At 33.7% G+C, this 24,730-nt stretch overlaps 1 protein-coding gene across 1 annotated transcript in view; it reads left to right on the forward strand.

Annotated features, from left to right (window-relative positions):
* The window catches only part of LOC110038536 (26S proteasome non-ATPase regulatory subunit 12 homolog A-like), a 32,953-nt gene extending 10,854 nt beyond the window's left edge, over positions 1–22,099 (forward strand). The window contains exons 7-11 of the mRNA XM_020743404.1: positions 4,136–4,235; positions 4,316–4,428; positions 4,551–4,704; positions 4,799–4,876; positions 21,579–22,099. Of these exons, the coding sequence (XP_020599063.1) occupies positions 4,136–4,235; positions 4,316–4,428; positions 4,551–4,704; positions 4,799–4,876; positions 21,579–21,797 (664 nt within the window). The 3' untranslated portion in view covers positions 21,798–22,099. The remainder of the gene's footprint in view (positions 1–4,135; positions 4,236–4,315; positions 4,429–4,550; positions 4,705–4,798; positions 4,877–21,578) is intronic.
* Positions 22,100–24,730: the final 2,631 nt, after the last annotated feature.

Genomic DNA, 24,730 nt, shown 5'->3' on the forward strand with positions numbered 1-24,730 from the left:
AGTTCTTTGTGTCATTGACTCCTCTCACACTGATCAACCGACTTTTTTTGTTATCCCTGGGTTGATAAGAGCGATTTGTGGACACGGTGAACACCAGATTTGTGGCTACTATGGATGTGGTGGTAAAATACATTTTCTGCTTGTCCTCACTACAGCCACATTGATCATTTTATTGATTTTTGTTGTGATAAATTGATAAATTTGCTTACCCACTGCTAATCAGCATTCTTCGACAATCAGTTTATATCAGCCTTCTCCTAGTGCTTCTTCCTCTTGCTTAGTTGCTGTTTCTTAGGAAGATTATGACTTTTCTTCTCAACAATCATAGATATCTCTCTCAGCCTCTCATGTTATACCTTTCTATGGATTCACTGCAGTTTTCTCAATTGGTACTTTCGTGTTTTAAATTCCAGTGCATCTTGTCATATAAAAGGTGGGGAATTTTACATACTTGTTAATCACTAGCTCTTTCTGATGTTTTTTTTTTCCTTACGAAAGCCTTAATTGTTTAATAAATTTAAATCACTCTTATTTTTGTTTTAAGGATTTTAGCTTGAGGAAAATGAAAGGTAGAGTTTTAGATGGAAAAGTTTGCTTCGTAACAGTTGTAGGCCTTCTGCTCTTCCTTCAACGAAGTTTCCATACCCATGGCACTGTCAAAAGGCTACCTTCTCCTAGTATACCTCAAAATTATGTTCCCCACCTCCCACACATCATCCCTCCAATTTTGACTATTTTTTCCTTGAGATGGAACATTGTTGTGTGTTTCTTCCTTCTTCCACTAGTCATCAAAATCTTGATTTTGCTCTAGTGCGCTCATATATTGGGTTCTTCATTCAATTCTTACCTATCTATAATATTTTGTGACATTAATTGATGATTATTTTTAGGCCATTTGAGTTTGTTTGCTCTTATATTAAGTGGAGACTTTTCTTGTTTTCAAAACTTCTTATCAAAATATAAAATTCAATTTCTACATCAAATGAAACTTCACATACTGATAATGCTTTGGAGTTTATGCAATCTTAGTTTCACAATTTTTATTTTGGCAATGGTACGCTTCATCAAACCTTTTGGCCATATATAGTTCAATAGAATGGTGCCGCTGAATAAACAAATCATTATATAGTTGATATTGCTAAGTCTAATGTTTGATACAATTGTCTCTGGAATACTGCAATCTTAGTTTCGTGATTTCAGTTTGACAGTAGTCTTATTAATCAAACCTTTTATCCCCATATATCTCAATAGAATTGTATCACTAAATGCAACAATCATCATTTGCTTAATGTTTCTAGGATTCTTGTGTTTCATATGAATTATTGTTACTATTAGTTTTATAGTCTGCATCTCATAAGCTTTTTATCTTCTTTCTAATAAACTTTCAACAATTTCTCTGTCCCTCTCTCTCTTTTGTTTTGGCAAGTTTTAGTTTTCTATTACAACTTAGATATTTGAATGTCAAGCTTTCTCAATACATCAATAGGTGTATTTTTCTTTGTTTTTAGAAATGCTATAACGTTATGCTTTTCTCATCTGACTCACAGGTTATCTTACTTTTAATAATACTGCACTTTACTTTTCTCCATCTCCATTTGATTCATCATTGCCATGCGTCGTCTTCTCAAAACTCGTATATCTACTTCAACTCCAGTCTCCACTAAGGGTTAATCAGTCTTGAAGATATTGACCACCTTCCATAACAAACAAATACCCGTTCACATTGTCCGAATCGACTAAGAATCCACCTGAAAATGAGCTATTTAATCTTTATTTAGCAATTTCCATACAAAATGGTGAAGATGAATGCTCCACTATTTCCTTTCACTTTTATGTGGTTTTGTTCAATTTTTGCTTCAATTATTCTTGGCCTTATCATTTATATTTATTCTAAGGACTTATTAGGCAATGTAACAAATCTTTTATGGAAACATGATATTGATGTCAGGTTGTATTCTCTGTCCAGTTGTCATACTTGGAATTTGATCTTTTTTTGGGCTTTTGATGGTTGGTCTCTATCAAATTGCACTTTAATATTTTAATCAATCGATATAAAAGCTTTTTTATGGATTGGAACAGAGCGCTTATGCATGTTCTGAAAAATTCTTCAAAGTTCTTGTCAAGATTATTTTTCAAATTAGACTTGTAATTCATTCTATTTTTTATACATACACCATCAGTATCCATTGCTCTTATTATTTATGTTGGTAATTTTTTTCTCATTGGAAGCGATAAAAAGAGCATATTTGAGGTTAAACGTTATCTGCAAAATTATTTTCTTTCTAAATATTTAGGATGACCAATGTATTTTCATTGGGTATAATATACCTACTTAAACAGAGATATCTACTTCACAAAGAAATATACTATCAATCTTCTTGAATAGATTAGTCTTGCTGGGTGTAAACCTGTTGATGCTTCTATAAGATAGTTTGATCATTGGATAATGAGGAACCCTTTGATGACCCATTTGATATGAACTTTTAATTGAAAAATTGATTTAGCTAGTTGCCATTTGTTCTAAACTATCAATTTTTTTGTTGGTGTTGGTAGCCAAAAAAGAAAAAAAGAAAAAAGAAAAGCTAAATCCAAATTTAAAACATGGGAGGTTGTTCAACCCATACTTTGATAAACTAAATGTCTTCTGAAAAAATGTCGAGGCAGTTTTTTTTTTATGCCAATTATGTTGGCTTCATTGATGAGAGGAAGTCAACCTTGGATATTATAAATTTGTTATTGGTGGGGGGCGCAGACTTTAGTCACTTAGAAAAGTAAGAAACAAATTGTTGTGGCTAGATCCAATGTTGAGGCTCAAAATGGGGTTAGCTCACTCTACTTGTGAAATGATATGGGTAACAACTCTTTTAGTAGTGTTTGGTGTTCTTGTTACATATTCTATGGTTTTGTACTATTACAATAATGCAACCATTTACATTGCTGGCAATTTTGTATTCCATAGAAGGATAAACCTTGTTGAGCTTGATTTTCATTCCATTTGAGATGTTGCATGTTCTAGAGATTTTCATTAATCAAGAATTTGATTTGTAAAAGTGGTTAATATCTTTACAAAGGCTTTGTATTCTCTACCTCTTTTACGACTGTAAAAACCAGAGCTAAAAATATATATATACTCCAATTTGAGAGGGAGAGTTAAACTTGGAGAAACATTTTAGTGAGAAATTCTTTTATATTTGGAGACTGGTATTATTACTTGAGTGTTCCCTAAACTATCATACTTAATCGCATATCATAAATAGGAGGGATCTCCGATGAATAAGACAAACTTAATCCTCAAACAAAAGTTAAAATGCTGAATCAGGTCCTTCCTTGCTTTGTCATCATCGCTGACTAAACATTGTCTTTCTGTACTGATATACGAGCAAAAGTAGCTTACAGGGATATATCTCATAAATTTCATATAAAGCCCATGCCAGATTTATGTTATTTCAATGTGAATGTGCTGACTATAAGACTGTTGGATATCGCGGAACACATTATGGACCCCGCCTTTTCAGCATTATAGATACCATATGCTTATTGCTCTTTTTCTTGCTATGATACAAGTATGGAAATGCCTTAGAATATTTGTATGCGTATATGTGCCATGTTATTTCGATTATTAAAATATGCATAGTTTTTTCTACATGTAAATAATAGTTTTAACACCTCATCCAACATTAAAAATTAATGAATAGATAATGGCAATTCATAAAATTGTCACAAAAGAGTTGAGATTAGGCAAATGATGATTATGATTATTCAATTCTTTATGCTGAAAAGAAATGAAAAATGTTGTTTTTTGTCCTAACCTGCTCATATTTTGTAGTGCCTGTGAAAATTTCTTTCTTTTCCTGGTTTTAGAATACCATATTTTGTGAATAATCTTCATCTGAAGAGGAAAATTTTATGTTAGCAATCAATGTTGAACAAATAAGACACTGTTATAAATACACTTCAAACTGAGGTGCTTAATCTCCAAAACGGGAATATGCTACTATATGAATTATAATGTTGGATATTTAATCGTGGATTTAGGACATTCAACCACTGATTGCTTTTCTCTGAATTACTTTTTTAATGCAATGTTAAATTTTCTTTGATTTTGTAATTTATTGTACTATTTCTTGTGGTATAGATATCATTCACATAACAATGATTACCTTGAAATCTGTCGTTGTTATAAGGCAATATATGAAATTGGATCAATTCGGGAGAATCAATCGCAATGGATGCCAGTAATTTTCTCCTCTTATTTGACATTTGATATATTTTGATTTTTGAAGCTGTTTATAATGAATTTGTTTTCTACCTGTAGGTGCTAAGAAAAATTTGCTGGTATTTAGTATTGTCACCACATGATCCAATGCAGTCTAGCCTTCTTAGTGCTACTTTGGATGATAAAAATCTGTCAGAGATTCCTCATTTTCGGTAGAGTTTTGTTTTTGGTTCTTAGTCTTATCTTTTATCAGTTCAAATTTCATTTCATTCTCATTTAGTTCCTGATGTTTGACCTCTTTTTGTGGGCTTCTCTTCTTGGATGTTCTGTTTAGGTTGTTGTTAAAGCAACTTATGACAATGGAGGTGATCCAGTGGACGAGTCTTTGGAATATGTATAAAGATGAGTTTGAGAGTGAAAAGAACTTGCTTGGGGGACCTTTAGTACCAAAGGCGGCAGATGATTTAAAATTGAGAATTATTGAGCATGTAAGATTACTCACTTCAAAAATCAATTTTTTTAGCCTTCGTTTTACTTTCATTGATAAGCAGAATATACTAAGTGCCATTTTTTGAAGTGCAGAATATCTTAGTTGTGTCAAAGTATTATTCAAGGATCACCTTGAAAAGGCTTTCTGATCTACTTTGTCTCAGTTTACAGGTTTGTTCCACCACTATGTTTAGGCATGAATGATTATCTTCAGTTTGCTTTTTGCATTGAAACACTAAATTCTTCACTATAAATCATGCATTCTATTTTTTTTATTCCTTTGCTTTAATTGATTGGTTTCTGCTTTTATCCTGTTTGGGTTCTTGGTTGCGAGGTAAATTTAAGGTTTTAATTAGAATGATGTTCCTATGTCTACAAAGGCATGATTGATGTTTGGATTTTAAGGTTTTCGTCCTTTTTATGCCTTATATTTTCTTAAAGCAAAAAAAATATTATTATCAGCGAATGGAAAGAAAGTAAAACAAAGCAATTGCAAAAAATTACTAGATGAATAAAATACATTTACAAGGTCAGTATGTGGTGAATGAATCAACAAGCAAAAGGAAAGAACCCAAAGGATTCTCATTAAAAAAGTCTAAATTGAGTGACAGTTTACTTAGTTTTCTTTTTTAATCTTCCTGCTTATATAATTTAAAACTCTTTATCCGCAAGCTCTTTTGTATGAGAAATGCTAACATTAGAAATGGCAGAGTGAGTCTGGATCACCCATGTCTCCAATAACACAGTAAAAGGAATCTCAATAAGAGCAAAAATCCTATATGGATCTGGATTATTAATCATGTGAGTAGTTGCAGGGGCAATTAGTTTGGCTTGCCACCCAGGAAGAACGCTAATTCCAAGAAATAATCTAAAGTTTATTTCTAGTTTTGAATTGCTACCTTTGCATTAGAAGTTGTTTTTTCTCTAGTGGCATCTACATGCATAGTACCCACTTTGGGCCCGTTTGGGGCAGCTTATAGGTGCGGCGGCGTTCTCAAAACGCCGCCGTCATGTTTGAATATCACGTTGGGTTTGAATTTTTTGTGCCGTGGCGTTTTAATATCGTGATTTCCTTAATGCCTTCGCAAGCCGGAGGGTCTGTTTGGGGTAGCTGTTGATTATTTATAATATGGTGATAAACAAATTATTCTGATAATCTGATAATCTGCAGATTATCAGAATAAGCTGACTTGTTGTTTGAGGCAGCTTATTCATAATAGCTTATTGATAGCTGTTGCTAGATAAATGACCTGCATGCCTTTATTTGGTGAAACTGTTTGCAACAGACTAAAATGAGAACAGAAGTATCTAATACAGAGCCCTGAAATCATCACAGATTAGTTAAAAAAATAACATACATTGCTCACACTCTCGTGAGTATCAGAAGAAATAGAAAAACGGGATACATACAATTACAATTACAATGAGAAATATTAAAATATTCAATTTCAAACTCTGACTATGCCTACGTCTGTTCTCAACTGCACTGTCAACCTTTGAAATCATCGTATCCTGATCACTGCTGGCAGTGTAACATGTTGGACTGTCGACCCATCAGAAGAAACCACAACGAGCTGAAACACCCTTGCGACAACCGTAAAACTGTCTTCCACTGCTGTGAGGCTGACGTGACGTGAGTAACGGAGCAGATAGTCCACAGTAATACAAAACAACTCTGCTTGTTCTCGTAATCCTAGAAGACATGTTGCTATAGCTGCCCCCACAGTAATGTAAATTAAAATAAAAGTATAAAAATGAGTTTATTACCTCCAATTTCTCAGCTTACCATTCCTCTGGGGCAACGATGTCTACTTAATAGGATCCCAACCCAAACCGCTACATCCATGTTTGAGCTCCAATTGACCTCACTTTTGATTGAGGTTTAGTTTTTCCTTCTTCTTAGCCATACCCTCAGCCTCATGTGCTTGCTCAAAATCAGTAATATGATATCTAGTGTTTGGATATGACTTCAGACAACCTTTCTGTATATGATATCCAACATCAACCAAATAATATTTCCCTGTTATGGAATACACTATTAATGACCAATAAAACATATAAATAATACGTTTTCAAATCAAATCACTCCTGAAGGTGGGTGAGGAAAACACTGTGATCTATTCCCAGACAACCTTTCAAATCAAATCACACCTGAAGGTGGGTGAGGAAAACACTGTGATCTATTCCTAGTTGCATAAGAGAAAATCTGACTGTCATGAGCACTTTCTTCCCAGCCGACCATGACAAAAGTGAAATACATGTTGAAGTCACATATTGCCATGACATTTTGAGTAGTTGAACAACTACGACCAATGTACGCCACCTTGTCCTGGCTTGGTAGTCGGACATCGACGTAAGTACCGTCAATTGCATTTATGCAGTTTTGTTTTACAATGTTTGAAAAAAGCGGAATTTTGGAAGTAACGTAGAGAAACTAATAGTTACTTTAAAATAAGACATGTAACGAGGATCGTTGGCAATTTCTCCTGGAGTACTAGCAAATGATGGATCATCCGGCTTAACGATTTGAGCTGCCAAGCTAACAAGTGTCTGTATGCCTTTGGAGAAGTAATGACTTATTGTTTCCGATGAATGCTGAAATCTCTTCATATCACCTCTAATAGATTCGTTCTGTGACAGAATGTATAATGTTATAGCCAACATCTCTCTTCTTGTCATTCTAGAAGAATCTTGGAGGCCGTGATTCAGAGATAACTCGTGCAGAAGATTCATAAAAATAGGTACACTCATTCGAAATATGTTGCTAAATCTTATTGGATGTCCATAAAGCATCTCACCTACCCATTTATCCCCAATAAAACTGGACTTCATATTGGGTATACGAACACTGTTGTATCGATAATACTCCAACAACAATATTGCAATAGCTGCAACACATGTCATTTTTTTACGACGTTTCTGCTGCGGATCCATCCTAAATTCAAAAGATGTTAGTTATTTCAGCAATTGTTAATACATGGTAGGAGCGAGAAATAAGTAAGGAAAACATGAAGCCTTTAAAATGAAAATATACAAAGATCAACTTATCGACAAGCATGAATAATCTAAAAGTGCACTAAAAAAAGATCCATACAAAGGACAACATATTAAAATTACCCATTTAGATGTCAATAATACAACAAAAAGCTACGAGTAACAACAAATAAAAAAAAATTCACATTCATCAACAAAAATACGCAAATATTCGACACGCAATTTTGACTACAGTGCCATGAATATTTGCCATGAATATTTGCCTACAGGTTGGATCCTCGAGTTTTTTCACACATTTTGCATGAAAACGTCTGTCTGCAACTACTTCAAGAAAAGAAGCTAAAGTTCCTAGACATTCAAGATGGTGATGTCAGGGACTGGAGCAGGTGGTGGAGCACCAAAAACTTCTATGAGTCGATCAAATGGGGTTTTCACAAAAGTGTCATTTTCTTTATTTCTCCTACCAAGCCTGGGCCTCTTTGATGGTGAACTGGATTCCCCCATCTCCCTTTGGTTACTACGCACTTCTTCATCAGCTGTCAACGACTCAAATGGGAAGGCATTTGGTATGCTTGTAAAACCCATCTCACTAGGGTTGAATGCAAATTTTCCCGTCGCGACAACTTCTTTAAACATTATGTCGAGTTTTTCTTCGAAGTCCGGGTTAATTCCATGCTACTTATATTTTTTCGCTGACGACATTGCCTGTGACATTGTAATGTAGGAAGGGGTTAAGTGGGTTTATTGGAGAAAAAAATAATGTAAATCAAAATAAAAGTATAAAAATTACCTCTAATTTCTCAGTCCACCATTCTTCTGGGGCCTCGATTGTCCACTTAATGAGATCCCAACCCAAACCGATAGATCCACGTTTGAGCTACTTTCAAAATTTTCATTTCTTCTTCAGTTAGTCCTATTTGTTTTTGAATTTTAGCCTGCCGTAATCATTGTCAGTCAATTTTTTGAATATCTTCGCAATATTTTGGAAACTTTCCTTGTTAAAATATGTGGTTGACTTATTTCCCAGTTCTATTTCTTTAATACATATATCACAAAAAATATTTGTTTCTTCTTTATCTCACATAGCAGACGAACCCCTTTCATTCGCCTTAGACATGCTGGAACTATAAGTAACTTAAAATATAAGTATCAAGTAAAACTTGTAAGTCAACAAAAAATTTATAAACTTGATGCAAATTTCTCAGCATACAAACTATAGGAGAAAATTGTACTAAATTATGAGATAAAGAAACAAAGCAAAATAAGGCTTTGCTTCATTTTTCATGAAAAAATAAAAAATAAACCTGATCAGCCACGAAACATGGATGGTTCGAACCCAACTTCCTCCACATTACTTCTACAACAGTCATCAATTTACGAACAATGGAACTAGAATTTTAACAAAAAACAGTGAGACATGTACAACTGCAGCGTGCAAGTGCTCATTTACCAGTGCATTGTACTCGAAAATAGCTCATGAATTGCTCTTAAAAATTCTGTTTTGATAAGCTAATTCAATATTACTAATGAACCAACAACCAAATTATAAAACCCCTGTCCAAAGCAGTTTTGAAAACAATGATGCAATTTTCACATGGGGCAAAACTGGTAGTCAAAGCATACCAATTTATAATGCTCTATTCTGATGCAATTTTGCACACTGATGCGATTTCCTCATAAATACCGATCAAAGCCTTTTGTATACTAACATACCACACAAACATCTTTCTATTTCATAAATCCCAAAAAGCTTTGCAAATTTCATAGAATAACAACAATTCTGCATAAAAGGCAACATTTCGATCCATAAAGCTTCAGATAGTTCTATGTAAGAAATAGCATTTCTATTCATAAAGTTTCAGACAGTTCTATGCATAAAAGGCAACATTTCGACCCGGAGACAATTTCAGGACTCATACTTTCTATGGAGTTCAATTCAAGGGTTGAGTTGTCCTTAATTGAACCCTTTACCAGTAACCAATTCCAAAAACATATCATAACAATTCCAAAAAAGCTAACATATAATTTCCAACAAGCGAGCATCCCCAATTGGGGACAATTCAATGTGACGCAGATTAGAAAGATTCCACACAAAACCTTCCATCTACAACATCTTGAGGATAAATACACTTTATCTACAATAATTTATGAATAACAACTTCTCATATATGATGAATAAATGACATTTCGAACAACACTACCAGATGTTAGCTTGCTTCGATAGACATTGTTAACAACAATACTAGAAAAAAACCAACACAAATGATATAAATTAGCTTTGCTTGGAACTCCACTTCCGAAATAAAGATGCAAAAAAATCGGAGTAACCCTTAAGCCACAGATCTCAACTAGGCTATACCCAAAAAACATTTATTCATATATCACAACAAAAATTAAAAAAAAAATATATTGCTTGCATTTCCACCTCCCTAAAAAAACCAACAGAGAAGAGGAATTTTCCAAGGATCGCAGGGGAAAGCATATTATATATTGCTTGCATTTCCACCTCCCTAAAAAAATTAACAGAGGAATTTTCCAAGGATCGCAGGGGAAAGCATATCTTACGAATCAGAAGGGAGTGCTCATGACAGTCAAATTTTCTCTTATGCAATTAGAAATAGATCACAGTGCTTTCCTCACCCACCTTCAGGTGTGATTTGATTTGTAAACATACTAATTATATGTTTTATTTGTCATTAACAATGTATTCCATACCAGAGAAATACTATTTGATTGATGCTGGATATCCTATGCAGAGGGGCTACCTGAAGTCATATCCAGACACTAGATATCATATGCCTGATTTTAAGCGAGCAGGTGGAAGGAAAGAAATGTTTAACAAACGTCACTTCTCTTTACACAGGGTAATTGAAAGAACAATTGGATTTTGGAAGAAGAAATGAGTCATCTTACGTGATATGCCGTCGTATTCATTTCAAAAGCATATGCATATTGTGGTGGTAACAATGACACTTCATAACTTCATCCGACGACATCCTTTAAGTTCAGATACAAACTTTAGTATGATTGATAACGATGAACTGAATGTTTTTGAAGAACCATCAACATTTGTGGTTGGGCCTTCAGTCCATGAGGATAAGATTGACTAACGAATTTGAGGTTCATGACGCTGAGGGTGTGACTGAGATGACTACTTTGAGGGAGTTAATCACAGATCCACCAAGTCTTATTTATTTCGTACACTATAAGTTTATTTTTGTTTGCTAGTCTTTTTGTTGTTTTTTTTTCAGGATCCGACAATTGGTTTTTTTTTTTTTGGTGCAACTATAACAACATGTCTTCTAGGACTACAGGGACAAACAAAGTTGTTTTGTGTTATTGCGGACTACCTGCTCCGTTACTCACATCACTGCCTCACAACAATGAGAGACAGTTCTACGGTTGCCGCAAGTGTGTTTCAACTCGTTGTGGTTTCTTCCGATGAGCTGACAGTCCAACGTGTTACACTGCCAGCAGTGATCGAGATACGATGATTTCCGAGGTTGACAGTGCAGCTGAGGACAGACGTAGTCAGAGTTTGAAATTGAATATTTTAATATTCCTCATTGTAGTTGTAATTGTACTTATTCTTTTTCTATTTCTTCTGATACTCACTATAGTGTGAGCACTGTATGTTATCTTTTGAACTGATCTGTGATGATTTCAGGGTTCTGTATTATATACTTTTATTCTCATTCTAGTTTTTTTGCAAACAGTTTCACCAAACAAGGTCACGAAGGTCATTTATCCAGCAACAGCTATCGATAAGCTATTCTGAATAAACTGCCCCAAACAGCAAGTCAGCTTGTTCTGATAATCTGCAGATTATTTGATTATCAGAATAACCTGTTTATCACCAGATTATAAATAATCAACAGCTGCACAGATTATTTGATTATCAGAATAATCTGTTTATCACCAGATTATAAACAATCAACAGCAGCCCCAAACAGACCCTTAGGCATGTTGTATATAGTATGTATTTACATATCAAACAACTTCTTACATTTATACCACCCAAATCCCTATGCATAAAAATGTTGTTTCAGTTGAAAATTTTGTATATTTTATAAAAAGAGGAAATACATTACGCATGGATAAAGTGACATATATGTAAAAATTAAAGTGTTAGATATGTAAATACATAGGAATTGAGTGGTATGTATGTAAATTTGGTGAAAGATCCCCATTGCCATGACGTTTAAGATTTTGCAACTTTGGATGTGCTTTTGGAGATTTGGCTAAATAAGTGCTTTTCTTGGAAAAGGATATTCAACATAGTTGGGCGAGATACTTTGATAAACTTTTTAATGCAGATTTTGAAAATACAATTAATTTTATTGATCTTATTATCGTTAATAATAATGAAATTCTTTATTTCTACCATCACATTAGTAAAACAGAAGTTGATGATGCTTTAACAAAAACAAAGGGTAGAAAATCAGTATGAACTAATGGTACCCAATAACTTTTTAATATTATTTTAAAAACTAAAAATATTCTTAAGGAGTGAAGGAAGAGTATTTTGGTCCATATTTTTAAGAATAAAAGGGTTGCACAAGATTGTGCAAATTATAGAGGAATTAAGTTAGTTTTTCATACATTAAAATTATGGGAGAAAGTAATGGAACATAGGTTTAGATGTGATAAATGAAATCTCAAAATCAGTTTGGATTTATGCCAGACAAGTCTACCACGGAAGCTATAAATTTATTGAGAGGTCTGATGGAGACATACAAAGAAAGTAAGTAGGATTTGTATATGATTTTTGTTGATTTTGGAAATGCTTATGATAAGGTTCCAAGAGAAGTTCTTTGGAGAGTTTTGGAAAAGAAAAATGTTGATATGACTTTAAGCCCATATCCTTTCATAAATATGTATATTTAAGCTGTTACATGTGTTCGAATAGAAGGAGGATTGACCAAGTATTTTTCTATTTCAGTTGGATTACATCAGGGATTGACTTTAAGCCCAAGTTTTTTTTTTTACTTTAGTTATAGATGTTCTTATTCGACATTTATAGGATGATGTACCTTGGTGTATGCTTTTCGCTAATAGTATCCTTCTTGTGAATAAGACTAGAGAAAAAGTTAAGGAAATTCTTGAATTATGGTGATCAACTTTAGAGCTAAAGACTTTCACTTGAGTAGAGCTAAAACTGATACATAGAATGTAATTTTAGTAGTAGTAGATTTAGTGATTGGATTGTAACAATGGATGATCGGTCATTAAAAGGAAGGAACATTTTAAATATGTTGGGTCTATTGTTCGTATTGATGGTGATATAGATGGGGATGTTATTAGTAGAACTCAGGTTGGCTGGTTGAAGTGAAGGAATGCATTAAACTTATTTTGTGATAGAAAAATATAACTTAGAGTGAAAGAAAAATTTTATATGATGGCTGTGAGCCCGTAATGCTTTATGGCTTAGAATGTTGACTTGTAAAAGAGAATTATAAACTAAGTTGAGCATTGTTGAGATAATAATGCTTAGGTGGATGAGTGGCTTTACATGTGAGACAAAATGCAAAACAAATATATTCGTGAAAGGTTTGGTATAGCTTCAGTGGCAAATAAGATTAGATTAGAGTGAGTTGCCTTTAGATGATTTGGTCTCATTAAACATCGACCATCTGATCATCCAATTGGAGAATATATATTTTAGATTGTAATTATGTTAAGAAAGGTATACGTGGACCTTAAAAAACTCATGTGTAAAAAATAATCTTAATTTATTCAAATTAAATGAAAACATGACACTCAATAGGAAACAATGGAGAAAAATGATTCATGTAGCCGCCCCACTTAGGGGGATAAAGACTTCTTGTTGTTGTTGTTGTTGGCTAAATATTGTGTAAGCTTTGGCTAAATATTTTTACAAAATGAGCAATGAGGAATGCCATTAAACTCAACCTCCTATGAGTTGCTAATAATTGTGAAGCCAATTCAAATTTTTTTTTAATGTAAGAGAAATAGCATCCAATTTGATCAGTTTCATAGTCACTGATGACCTGAATAGCCTGACAGTAGTTGCATCGCCCTGAGGTTGTTTACAAAAATTTGAGCCAAGTGAGTACAAATTGAACTGATTTAATCATTGAATCTATAGATGTGAAAAAAAAAAAAGCTAGTAGTCTAAACCTAGAGTTATAGGAGGTTTCATGGAACTATCAAAATGAGGTGAGCATTAGAGCATACACAAGGTTGAGTGAAGAGTTTTAAGTAATTATATTCTTGCGAAACATAACGAGAACATGACAATAATCAATAAGTCAAACAGTGTAGTCCCCCAACCAAATCTAGACTGACCTTTAATTTGCAATTAATCTATAGACTATGACTATTTCTTGAGAACATGCTCTAATAAGAGAGAAGAAAAATAAAGTCAACTTACAGATCTTCTCTTTATATAATATCAGAGCTTGTTTAATTTGAAAGGAGGATGGAAGCTTGTAATAAGTAGTAACAGGGTCTTGCTGAAAATGTGTGAGGAAAGAGTGAAAAGTACCAAGGCTCTTATTCTTCTGAATACCATTGTGGAGCACATGTCAAGGGAGATCCCACAATAGGAGAAGCCATCGAAGTTAAATCAGCTTTAAGAAAGCATCGCATTGTTATCTTTCTTGAATAGTTGATCAATGGATATAATAGATGTTAAGGAAAGATCCAAAGCAAGAGGGAATGAGGTGGCTTGACATGAAAAGCTAGAATTAGAGCAAAAATTAATAAGAGGGAAGCCAGATCAAAGTAGTTGGGGCGTCACCCAGGGCACTAATTCTTTCGTAGAAGTTAACACAAAACCTTGTAATAAGGGCACGAGCATTGGGTTAGTGACTTTCCACAGTTGAACTAGATTAAAGGACATAGCCCATAGGCTGATGTGATAGAGAACAAAATGCCGAGCATAGTGGGATTAAGCATGCAAGCATGACAAACACATCGAGCTCGGCAAAGTGTAGGGCTATAGGGAATTGGACGAACTTCAAGTGCAATGTGATTATCAAATTAATTGCTTTTAAATTTGAACTTAATATTTTACGCTTAAAATATTGTAAAAAATAGTTGTAAGTCTTGCATTTATCCCATGTTGGATGAAAGATCTAGCGAAAATTTCTTTTGAAATTTTCAGAACTTGCTTAAAATATGGTAGAAGTGGGCTATCAAGAGGCATGCTTTTTTCATTGAAGTGACAAGCTCTGGAGAGATAATGGACTAGGATCTCTATTCTTTTGATGTTTTGTTTGTTAGCATGACTCTTGAACATATTTTTGGTAAAGTAATAGGTAGGATATAAAGTGCTTTTATATTTTGTATAGAGTTAAATAAGAGGTCTATTGATTGATTTTAATCCAATCTTGACATTTGCTACATTGGGCAAGGATACAGTCAACTTCGAGCTAAATAATTTTTATATACTCAAACTTCCTTATTGAAGGCTGAAAATTGCAATGATTTAAGCATTCATTTAGTTTTATTAAACCTTTTCATGTGTTATGGGGCTATAATGGTCATATCTGTGAAAGGTTAATTAATAGCACTTTGTAGTTGGGCTAAATCATTTGAGTTATTATTTGCACCTTCAATTATTTTTTTTACTCTTTTGAGGTGAGTTGCTTGATGTATTTGTTTGAAGATTTATATAAGCATAATGTAGGGAGGTTGTTATATGTCTGATAATGATAACAAATTGGCTAAAATTCCATGCGTTTGATGGTTGTGAAGAGTGAGCCGTATATGAGAGTGAGAACATGCCATCGAAGAGATATAACTTTTAAATAATTAAGAAACAAACCATCTAAACATTTGAATTGTAGAAGCGTGTAGATGCCCAATTGCAACTAGCGAGCAATATTGTATTGTTTTTTTAATTAAAACATTCATTACAGATAATAATGTAAGATATTATTTATCAAAGATCGTTGAGAGATATATAGGTGATATCACTCCTTGAGAGATAATAATAAAGTTTTTTATTTCTATAGTCCCATTAATAAAATGGAAGTTGAGGAAATTTTGAAAAATGGATTGTGAAAAAGCAGGATCAGATGGTATTTCAATAAAAGTGTGGAAATATTTAGTAGATTTTAAATTTCTTAGATTACTAAATTTTTTAGTATTATTTTAAAAACTAAAAAGATGACTGATGGGTTGAGAAAGTGTGTATTGGTTTCTATTTTTAATAATAAAAAAGATACACAAGAGCGCAAATTATATAAGAATTAAGTTAATGTGTCATACATTAAAGGTACTGTTTAATAATTGAACATAAGTTTCAACGTGATACGAAGTTTTTCAAAATCAATTTGGATTTATGTTGGTCAAGTCAATTATGGAAGCTATAAATTTATTGAAAAGTTTGATGGAGAAGTGTAGAGAGAACAAGGAGGATCTACTTATGATTTTTACTTATTTAGAAAAAGTTTATGATAAGGTTTCAGGAGAAGTACTTTGGAGAGTTTTAGAGAATAAAGGTCTTGATATTGCTTATATTCAAGTCATTAAAAATATGTATATTAGATGTGTTACTTGTGTTAAAACATATGAGGCTTGACCGAGTATTTTTCTATTTCAATTGGATTACATCGGGGATTGACTTTAGGTCCATATCTTTTTTGCTTTATTTATGAATGTTCTTAGTAGGCATTTACAAGAGGATATACCTTGGCATATGCTTTCACTATTCATATCCATCTTGTGGATAATACTAGAGAGAGATTTCAATAAAAATTTGAATTATGGAGGTTAGCTTAGTGATTAAAGAATTTTGTTTGGGTATATTCAAAACTGAATTAATGGAATGTAATTTTAGTTTGGAGAGATTGTATCTATGGGTGATAAAGTCATTAAAAGAAGTGACAGTTTTAAATATCTCGGGTCTTTTGTTCACTTGCTTTATTTATGGATGTTCTTAGTAAACATTTACAGGAAGATGTACCTTGGTGTATGCTTTTGCTAATTATATCCATCTTGTGGATAATACTAGAGAGATATTTCAAGAGAAGTTAGAATTATGGAGGTTAACTTTAGAGTCTAAAGACTTTGGTTTGGGTATATTCAAAAATGAATTAATGGAATGCAATTTTAGTAGTAGATCTTATGGTGGGATTATAATTATGGGTGATTAAGTCATTAAAATGAGTGATAGTTTAAAAATCTCAGGTCTTTTGTTCGAAGTGATGGTGATCTAGATGGGGATGCTATTAATAGAATTCAAGTTGGATTTTTAAATTGGTGGAATGCATCAGGCCTATTATGTGATAGAAAAAATATCGTTTAGACTCAGAAAAAAATTATAAGATGTTGGTATGACCTGCAATGCTTTATGACGCAAAATGTTAACCTGTAAAACAGAAGCATAAAATTAAGTGTAAGTGTTTTTAAGACGAGAATGCTCTGATGGAAGATTGGCTTTATGCTTAGAGACAAAATGCAAAACGAATATATCCGTGAAAGGGTTGAACTAGTTCCATCGAAAGACAAGATTAGAGAGGGTCGCCTTAGATGTTTTGGTCACATGAAATGCTGACTAGCTGATGACCTAGTTAGGAGAGTAGATGCTTTAGATTTGACTTATGTTAATAAAGGTAGAGGTAGACCTAAAAAGTCTTGGGCATATTGTATAAAAAATGATCTTAATTTATTAGAATTAAATGAAATTATGTCACTCAATGCGACAGAATGGAGAAAAATGATTCATATAACCAACCTCACTTAGCGAGATAAAGGCTTTTGTTGTTGTTGTTTAAAAATAATCCAAATATAAAGGAGCGTGATCATCGTAGGTTTAACTTAAGTAGGGGATTAATGTTTTTTGGGTAAATTGTGAGCCACACCTAGCTTTATTTATTTAGTAAATGATAGAAAGATACAAAAGTATCAAAAAATAGAAAACAACAAAGATTACAAATCCAAATACATCAAAAAAAGATTACAGAAGTAAAATATAACTGATATCTGTTGAAAATATCAAGAACACAACTTCTAATGATGAAGAGTCCACCAAATTGAAGTAGCCATTAAAGATGAAAAATCTTGAAAGAATTTGATCTACAAAAACTGAGCTTTCAACATCTCAACATGATAAATGACTGAACTGATGAGACAATAAACTCTCAGCTACATACAAAAAGATGGAAAACCATCCAAAATCTAAAATATCTAAAAATACAAATATGCAATTCCAGCAGTCAACTCAAAAAAGAATCTCCAATAAAAATCTCAAAAAATCCTGATCGCCAGCAACATCACCAAATAAGGAGTCAAAAGAAAAAGCAAAACTGAAGAAAATAATTAACTAGTAGAACTAAATAGAGCTTGGAAAATAGCTTCTCTGAACAAATCAGAAAACTCAAGAATAAGGAGTCAAAAGGAAAAGCAAAACTGAAGAAAATAATTAAATAGTAGAACTAAATAGAGCTCGGAAAATAGCTTCTCTGAACAAATCAGAAAACTCAACCCAGATTTGCCAGAAACTTGGTTGCACTAGACCCACCAACTTAATTTTGAACAGTTCCTTATAAAACTCTATCATTAAGGGAAAAAAAAAAATCCTGGTTATATTAGCAAACAATCCATGCGCAACCAGAGGAAACTGGAAATTGGTCGAGCTTAAAGAGAGGCAAGAAACCATCAGAGCTCAAAGTTAAAATCCTCAAAGTCTCGAATCTCAAAAATGTGAAGAGGGAAGCTTCATATTTGAAAATCAGCATTCCAAAAAAACCTTAGGCAAAAAAAAAAAAATAAAAGAAAAATAAAAGCCAAAAAAAAAAAAAAAAAAACTCCATAATTACCATAAAATTTGATACAAATCAAATTGCCAGTCAATTTATCATTCTGAAAGATGAATTTCTCAAAGACTCTCAACAACAGCCAATCATGATTAAGCATTAAAACCACCTTCTAATTGTAGCCAAAAGTTCTGGAAGTAGGTTGAGCTTAATAAGGTAACAGAAAAGAAAGCTTCCACTCATGAAAAGCTCCCTATCAAACCTCATGAATATTTTGAATATGTAAATCGGGAGAAGAGATGGTATTTCTAATAATTCTGGAGTTCATTTCTCTCCAAATAAAATGAGCAGAAGTATGAACCAACAAGAAGTATCTCTTTACGAATTTAGAAAAAAGACTATCTATATAATTAAGAATGATGAAAGTTACTAAGTTACCTAGAGGAATGCATCTTTTCAAAATAGAATGGGATAAAACACATTCAAAGAAAAGATGTCTATGAGTTTCACTTTTAGCTAAACAAAAAAAATACAATCTTTATTAATAGATATGCCCTTAAAGAAAAAAAAACATCACTTATTTTGAGGCCTTCCATCATAATTTTTCACGTAAAAGAGGCAAATCTTATAGATTGACCTTTAAACCAAATTAACTTTCTCTAACCATCAACTGGATAAATTTCTTAAGCATAATTATATGGAAGCTTATGATAATAATTTTTAGATTGTTTCCGAAATAATAAATAATTCAGAATTAATAGTAATATTTGTGATAGATCTTAAATAAAATTCAGAAACTTTATCAGAATTTGAGAAATTCCAGGAACCATTATCAACCACTTCTATGATTTTAATAAACAGAGTAATCAAACCATTGGAAAATGAATTTTCTACTAATGAATAACCTTCAAGCCAAGGATCAAAGAAGAAAAATAATTACTATTGCGGTTGACTTGAAAACTGTTTGCGCTTCTTAATTTAACAACAATTTGAGTTAAAGCTTTCCAAAAAAAAGAAAGCTTGTTTTTCTTAAACCAGAGAGAACCATAGTGCTCAGACCACCAAGAAGCTAAAAGAGAATTGGAATTGTAATGCCTCAAAATGATTTTAGATTGATACAAGAGATTTATGCAATCCAAATTAGGCATTCCCAAACCACCAAATTGCATAGGCTTAGTTGAATTAAACCAAGCAATAGTATGAAGCTTATTAGAATGACTACCGTTAAAAAGAAAAATATTACACAAAGAAGTAATATTTTTTCTTGGTCCTTTAGGAATACTTACTGATCTAAATCAGCAATGCAAATAACTCGAAACTGTAGTTTTATGAAATTGTAACCTTCCGGCAAATGAAAGGACTTTTAATTTCCAACTGGAAACCCAAGGTAAGATTCTGTCTAAAAGCTTTTGGCAATGAACAGCTACAAGCTTGGAGCTTGATAACAACTTCTAGATAATTTTAGAGAGGAGCTTTAAGAGCAAACCTATTGATCTCACAAATCTGATTTTGTGTAGTTGAATCAATAGATTTGGCAAAACTTAAAGCATATTTAGATGCATTAACGCTCAAATTAGAGGCTTTTGAGAACTTAAGGAACTTGCATGAAAGCTCTATAATAGAGCTAATCATAGCATCTCCAATGATCAACAAATCGTTTGCATATATAAGGTGAGAAACTTTATTGACGTTTACAAAGTTATTACTCCCAATAGTCTGAAAGTTCTGGTTGTCCGTTAGACATGGACAAGTATCCATCACTATGATAACCAAATAGGGAGAGCGGGGGCATCCTTGTCTTAGTTCAGAGGAAGAATTAAACATCCTCTCAGCTCAATGTTAATTATTATATAAAAAGTTATCACCTTGGATACATGCATTGACCCACTTGATGAAAAGAAAAGGAAAATCAAGTCTCATCAATCTATCAATGATAAACTAACGATCTACATTATTAAAGAATTTTTTATATCAATTTTAGCACAAATTTTTTTACTGGAAGAAAAAGAATTAAAGTCATAAAGGCGTTCATTTACTCAATACGAGTGGGTTAGAAACCAGTAACCTAGTAAATTCTCATGAGGATTTGTAGTCAAATTAGATTCTTGGCTTTTTTCAGATTGCTGTAAAATAATTCTTTCTTTCCCTTCTCAAATTGTGTTTCTCTTAGAATTATCCTTTTAACTTAATGTAAATTGTACTTTGTTTGGAGAATAGGATGCTGGTGAATTGACTTTTACGGTTTTGAATGGTTGATATGAATTCTGTTTAGTTGGAAGAACTTTGATTAGATATATTTGGTTTTGGATTAAGGAGAATGTTCTGTTTGAACCATAGGAGTTATATTCAATTGGAATTTGAAAGAGATGCGAGGATTCTGCTGAGAATCTTAAATATTTGTATTCTATTTTTTTCACTGTACTTGAAATACATATGTATTCTAAATACATGCAACTAAATAACTCCTTAGTTTGTGTAGTATAGTGGGAGGAAAACTGCTGTTTGATGCATTATTGGTGCCCATGATAGGAACTTCGAGGTTGGAGGTTACATAAGAGATGGAGGTCTGTCTCTTGGCCATGACTTCATTATTAGAATAGCTTGTTTAACAATTGGTCCAAAGTTGTGATTGGAGAAGCTACATTCGGACTTGGCTCGATTCAAGCTGACAACCATAGCACAGATGCGACCATCTTTGATGTTGAGGGGATGTCTTTGGTGGAGGGATCAATACAAACATAAATAAGAGAGAGATGTCTTTGGTGGTGGGATCAATACAAAACATAAATAAGAGAGGAGATTAATCTCACTCACTGAATCATGTAGATTATTTCTTTGTCACCCATATAACCAAATTGATTAGAGGAATCTACAATTAGGAAACATAAAAGTTGAGAGTAATCCTTAACGATTTAAGGACTCTTTCTAAAAGAAATAAGAACTATACCTCCGTCGCTGATCACATCTCTTATGGAAGATGGGGAAGGCTGGTGTAGTTTTGGTTTGGTTTGTGTGCTTTACTGTGCTTGATGTCGATGGTGGATCGACATTATCAGCTTCTTTCCCGTAAATCTCTTTTTTTTTCCAGTATGTGCTTGTCTCAATCTTTTGTTTACTCTTCGTAAGGCAAAGTTGAACTTTTGGTTCCACAGGAGGCCGAGAAGCATCTCTCAGAGATGGTGGTATCAAGCTCTCTGATAGCCAAGATTGACAGGCCAATGGGAATTGTTTCTTTCCAAAGGGCCAAAGACAGCAATGAAGTTCTAAATTCATGGGCTCTGAATCTGGAGAAATTACTTGACCTCGTGGAGAAGAGTTGCCACCAAATCCACAAGGAAACCATGGTTCACAAGGCTGTTCTCAAGGCTTGATTCATACGCATTTGAATCTCATAACTTTTCATGGCGTAAAAGAAGTATATTTTATATTCTAGAGTTGGCCTTATTTCTGAGATTTTTTAGGTGTTTTAGTACGGCTTCGCTTTCAGTAGTTTTCTTTATTTTCTTTTCTGTTTCTACACTTTTGCTGCATGCTACTGAGAATGCCTTCCAATGCAGAGACCATTCTAATTGTATTTGTTACATTCACTTATTGAATCTTTGGACGAAACATAACACATAATCATCATTAGCTGTATTAAAAATGTTTAAGATAAGGTATATTCTTATAGATATTTCCCTTCCATGATATGAGAAGCCCTACTTAATTGATAGCTTTTCTGTTTTCATTGAGTTTAGTATGAAGGAGAAAATCTTTTTTAAAATTTTAAAAATTGTATATATATATATATATTATCATAAATTATTTTGAGACTCTCTATTCTTAAATTCTTAAACATGTTGATATAAATATATATATATATATATATATATATATATATATATTAATTTCAAAAATTAATAAACAAAAAATGACAAGTGATTCCAATTGAACACCTTTGATTTTGATCAGTTTTCTATTTCCTTTTTAGAGTTAAAATTCAATTGGTGGAAGCTGATGGTTTTTAATTAGTATGTATTTGTTATATTTAATTTTATATAGGTTTGCAACATTGACCCTTTTTTTTAATTTTTTTTTTGGGTTAAATATGTTGATAAAGATTTTGGGTATCATACTTTATTCAAATTGGATTTTGTACGCAGAAATTATGCCACTCAGATCTCGAGGAGACCAGCCGGTTCATGATACAAAAGTAATATCAAAGGGTGGACTTAGCAGCAGAAGACTCGAGCACATGACTGGATGAACCAGACTCAAAATCAATTGTTATAAGGATGAATATGTGATATGAGCTGAGCGACTCACCCAGTCACACGATAAATGATCACTTGAACCTGACACTCCGATGAAATCAAGTGTGAGAGAGAGCTAGTCATTCAAATCTTATGGCCACACTGGGGCTGACCAACAACCTTCCCCCATATTCTCGTCGTCTAAGACAGGCTATTTATCAGAATATAGTGATTTACTTTTTGTCCTATAGACTAGCTTCACTCAACCGATAAAAGTTCTTCGACAATAATCAAGGGCCGACTACAATTATACATATGATCGTCAAGACTTATCCGATCAGTTCTATCGACTCCTTGTTTGTAGAGGGCATGCCGATCGGTGCTGTATATAGATCTTGCCTTATGACAACATAAATCGAGTCGCTTCCTTCCTAACTTTACACACACCCATCATGACTTCAATAGCACAGCCGAACGGTAGTGCCTACCACTTCCTGTCGATTGACAAAGCTCGATGAAGTCCTACTAAGCCCAGTCGATCAAGCCTGAGAGCAACAAGACCTTGGGCCCACAAGAGTAAAATACTTAAATTAGCTTATACGGTTGGGGCATATATGTAACTTCACCTATTGCACTTCTTTTTGTCTATAAATAGGGGTCATTTCACGAATAAATGACTACACAATTCCCTCATTCTATGGTTCACTACTTTGCACACTCTCTCTCTCTCTGTTTCTTTCTTTCTTTCTCTTATGTTCTACGCTATTCCTTTGGTGTGAGATCCAGATTCAATATCCTAAAAGTTGTGATGAGTATAGATCATTCCAACAACAAAAAGAGGAGCACTAAAATGAGAAGAAAACCCCAAAGAGGCATCATAAACATGAAATGCACTAAGGAGTCTATACAACAACAAATCAAAGAGTTGAAGGATCAGATCATGAGTCAAATATTGGAAGGGAGCAGAAACCCCAGGATGCATTGGTGCACAACGATCGAAGGACAACTTAAGCTTCTAACATAGTAAGATATCCCCATTACCAAGACAGTGTTGAGTCTGCATTGTTAGATAGACATCAATTTGGGGTATTGAGGCGGCCCACCATCTACAAAATGCATTCTCTCGACAAATTTTTAATGTTGAGCCTTAAAAAAAATTAAAATCTCTTTGTTGCAAACCTGTAAGGGTTTGAGTTTGTTGACCGATAATATTGCTTCCTTTTAGTTGAACATTTGTCTGCTAAGGAATACTGATGCCCTGAAGTGTCATATGTTCTTCAACACTCTAAAGGAGTCCACACTTAGCTGGTTCAATGGGATGCTAGATGGAGTGATCGCCTCCTTTTATCAATTTCAAAAGAAAGCTTGTTGTCCAGTTTGTTAACACCCAAAAGTTGCATAGAAGTTCACAAGCCTTGCTGCAGATTTGAAAGCAAAACGAGAACCTCTGCTTGTTTATCACACTGTTCCAAAAGGAAATACTAGAAGTGTGGGTGCTGGAACCAGCATTCACACATGTCGCCCTAGCGTAGGGAGCGAAGGAGGGACCGTTCCATTATGCTTCAGGCCTTTAACGATAGAGGACTCTAGTCAAATTGTTGGAGGTGGCGAACAATCACATTTTAGTCGAAAAGTACAACTCTCCCCCTATGTCCACCAGGGCAAAATCAACCACCTGGATTGTTATTGGTCACTTGGGGAGAATGTGAGAATCATTTCACATATATGGAGGACTTAATAGTGATAGTTTCATCACTGACCTACAGCGCCATCTTCGACCGACCTCTGCTGAACGATTACAAAGCCATTGCCTCGACATACCACGGGGCGGTGAAGCTTCCTTGCGATGGAGAGATCGTCCCCGTTCGAGGGAACTTGGAACGATCTCAGTCCTGCTACCTTGGGGCGACCATGAGTGTAGAACAGGAGCCGCTCGCCCTACAACATCGACGCGAAGGGGGTCTCGAGACTAGCGAGTCTACTCTTAAAAGCCATGCAATTGAAGGAGAGTCTAGTAAATCATTCCTAATAAGTGAAAATTTTGATGTAGGATCTAAAGATTTGTTGAGCAG

This window comes from Phalaenopsis equestris, unplaced genomic scaffold, assembly GCF_001263595.1.
Source record: "Phalaenopsis equestris unplaced genomic scaffold, ASM126359v1 Scaffold233045, whole genome shotgun sequence".
In the NCBI taxonomy this organism is placed as follows: Eukaryota; Viridiplantae; Streptophyta; class Magnoliopsida; order Asparagales; family Orchidaceae; genus Phalaenopsis; species Phalaenopsis equestris.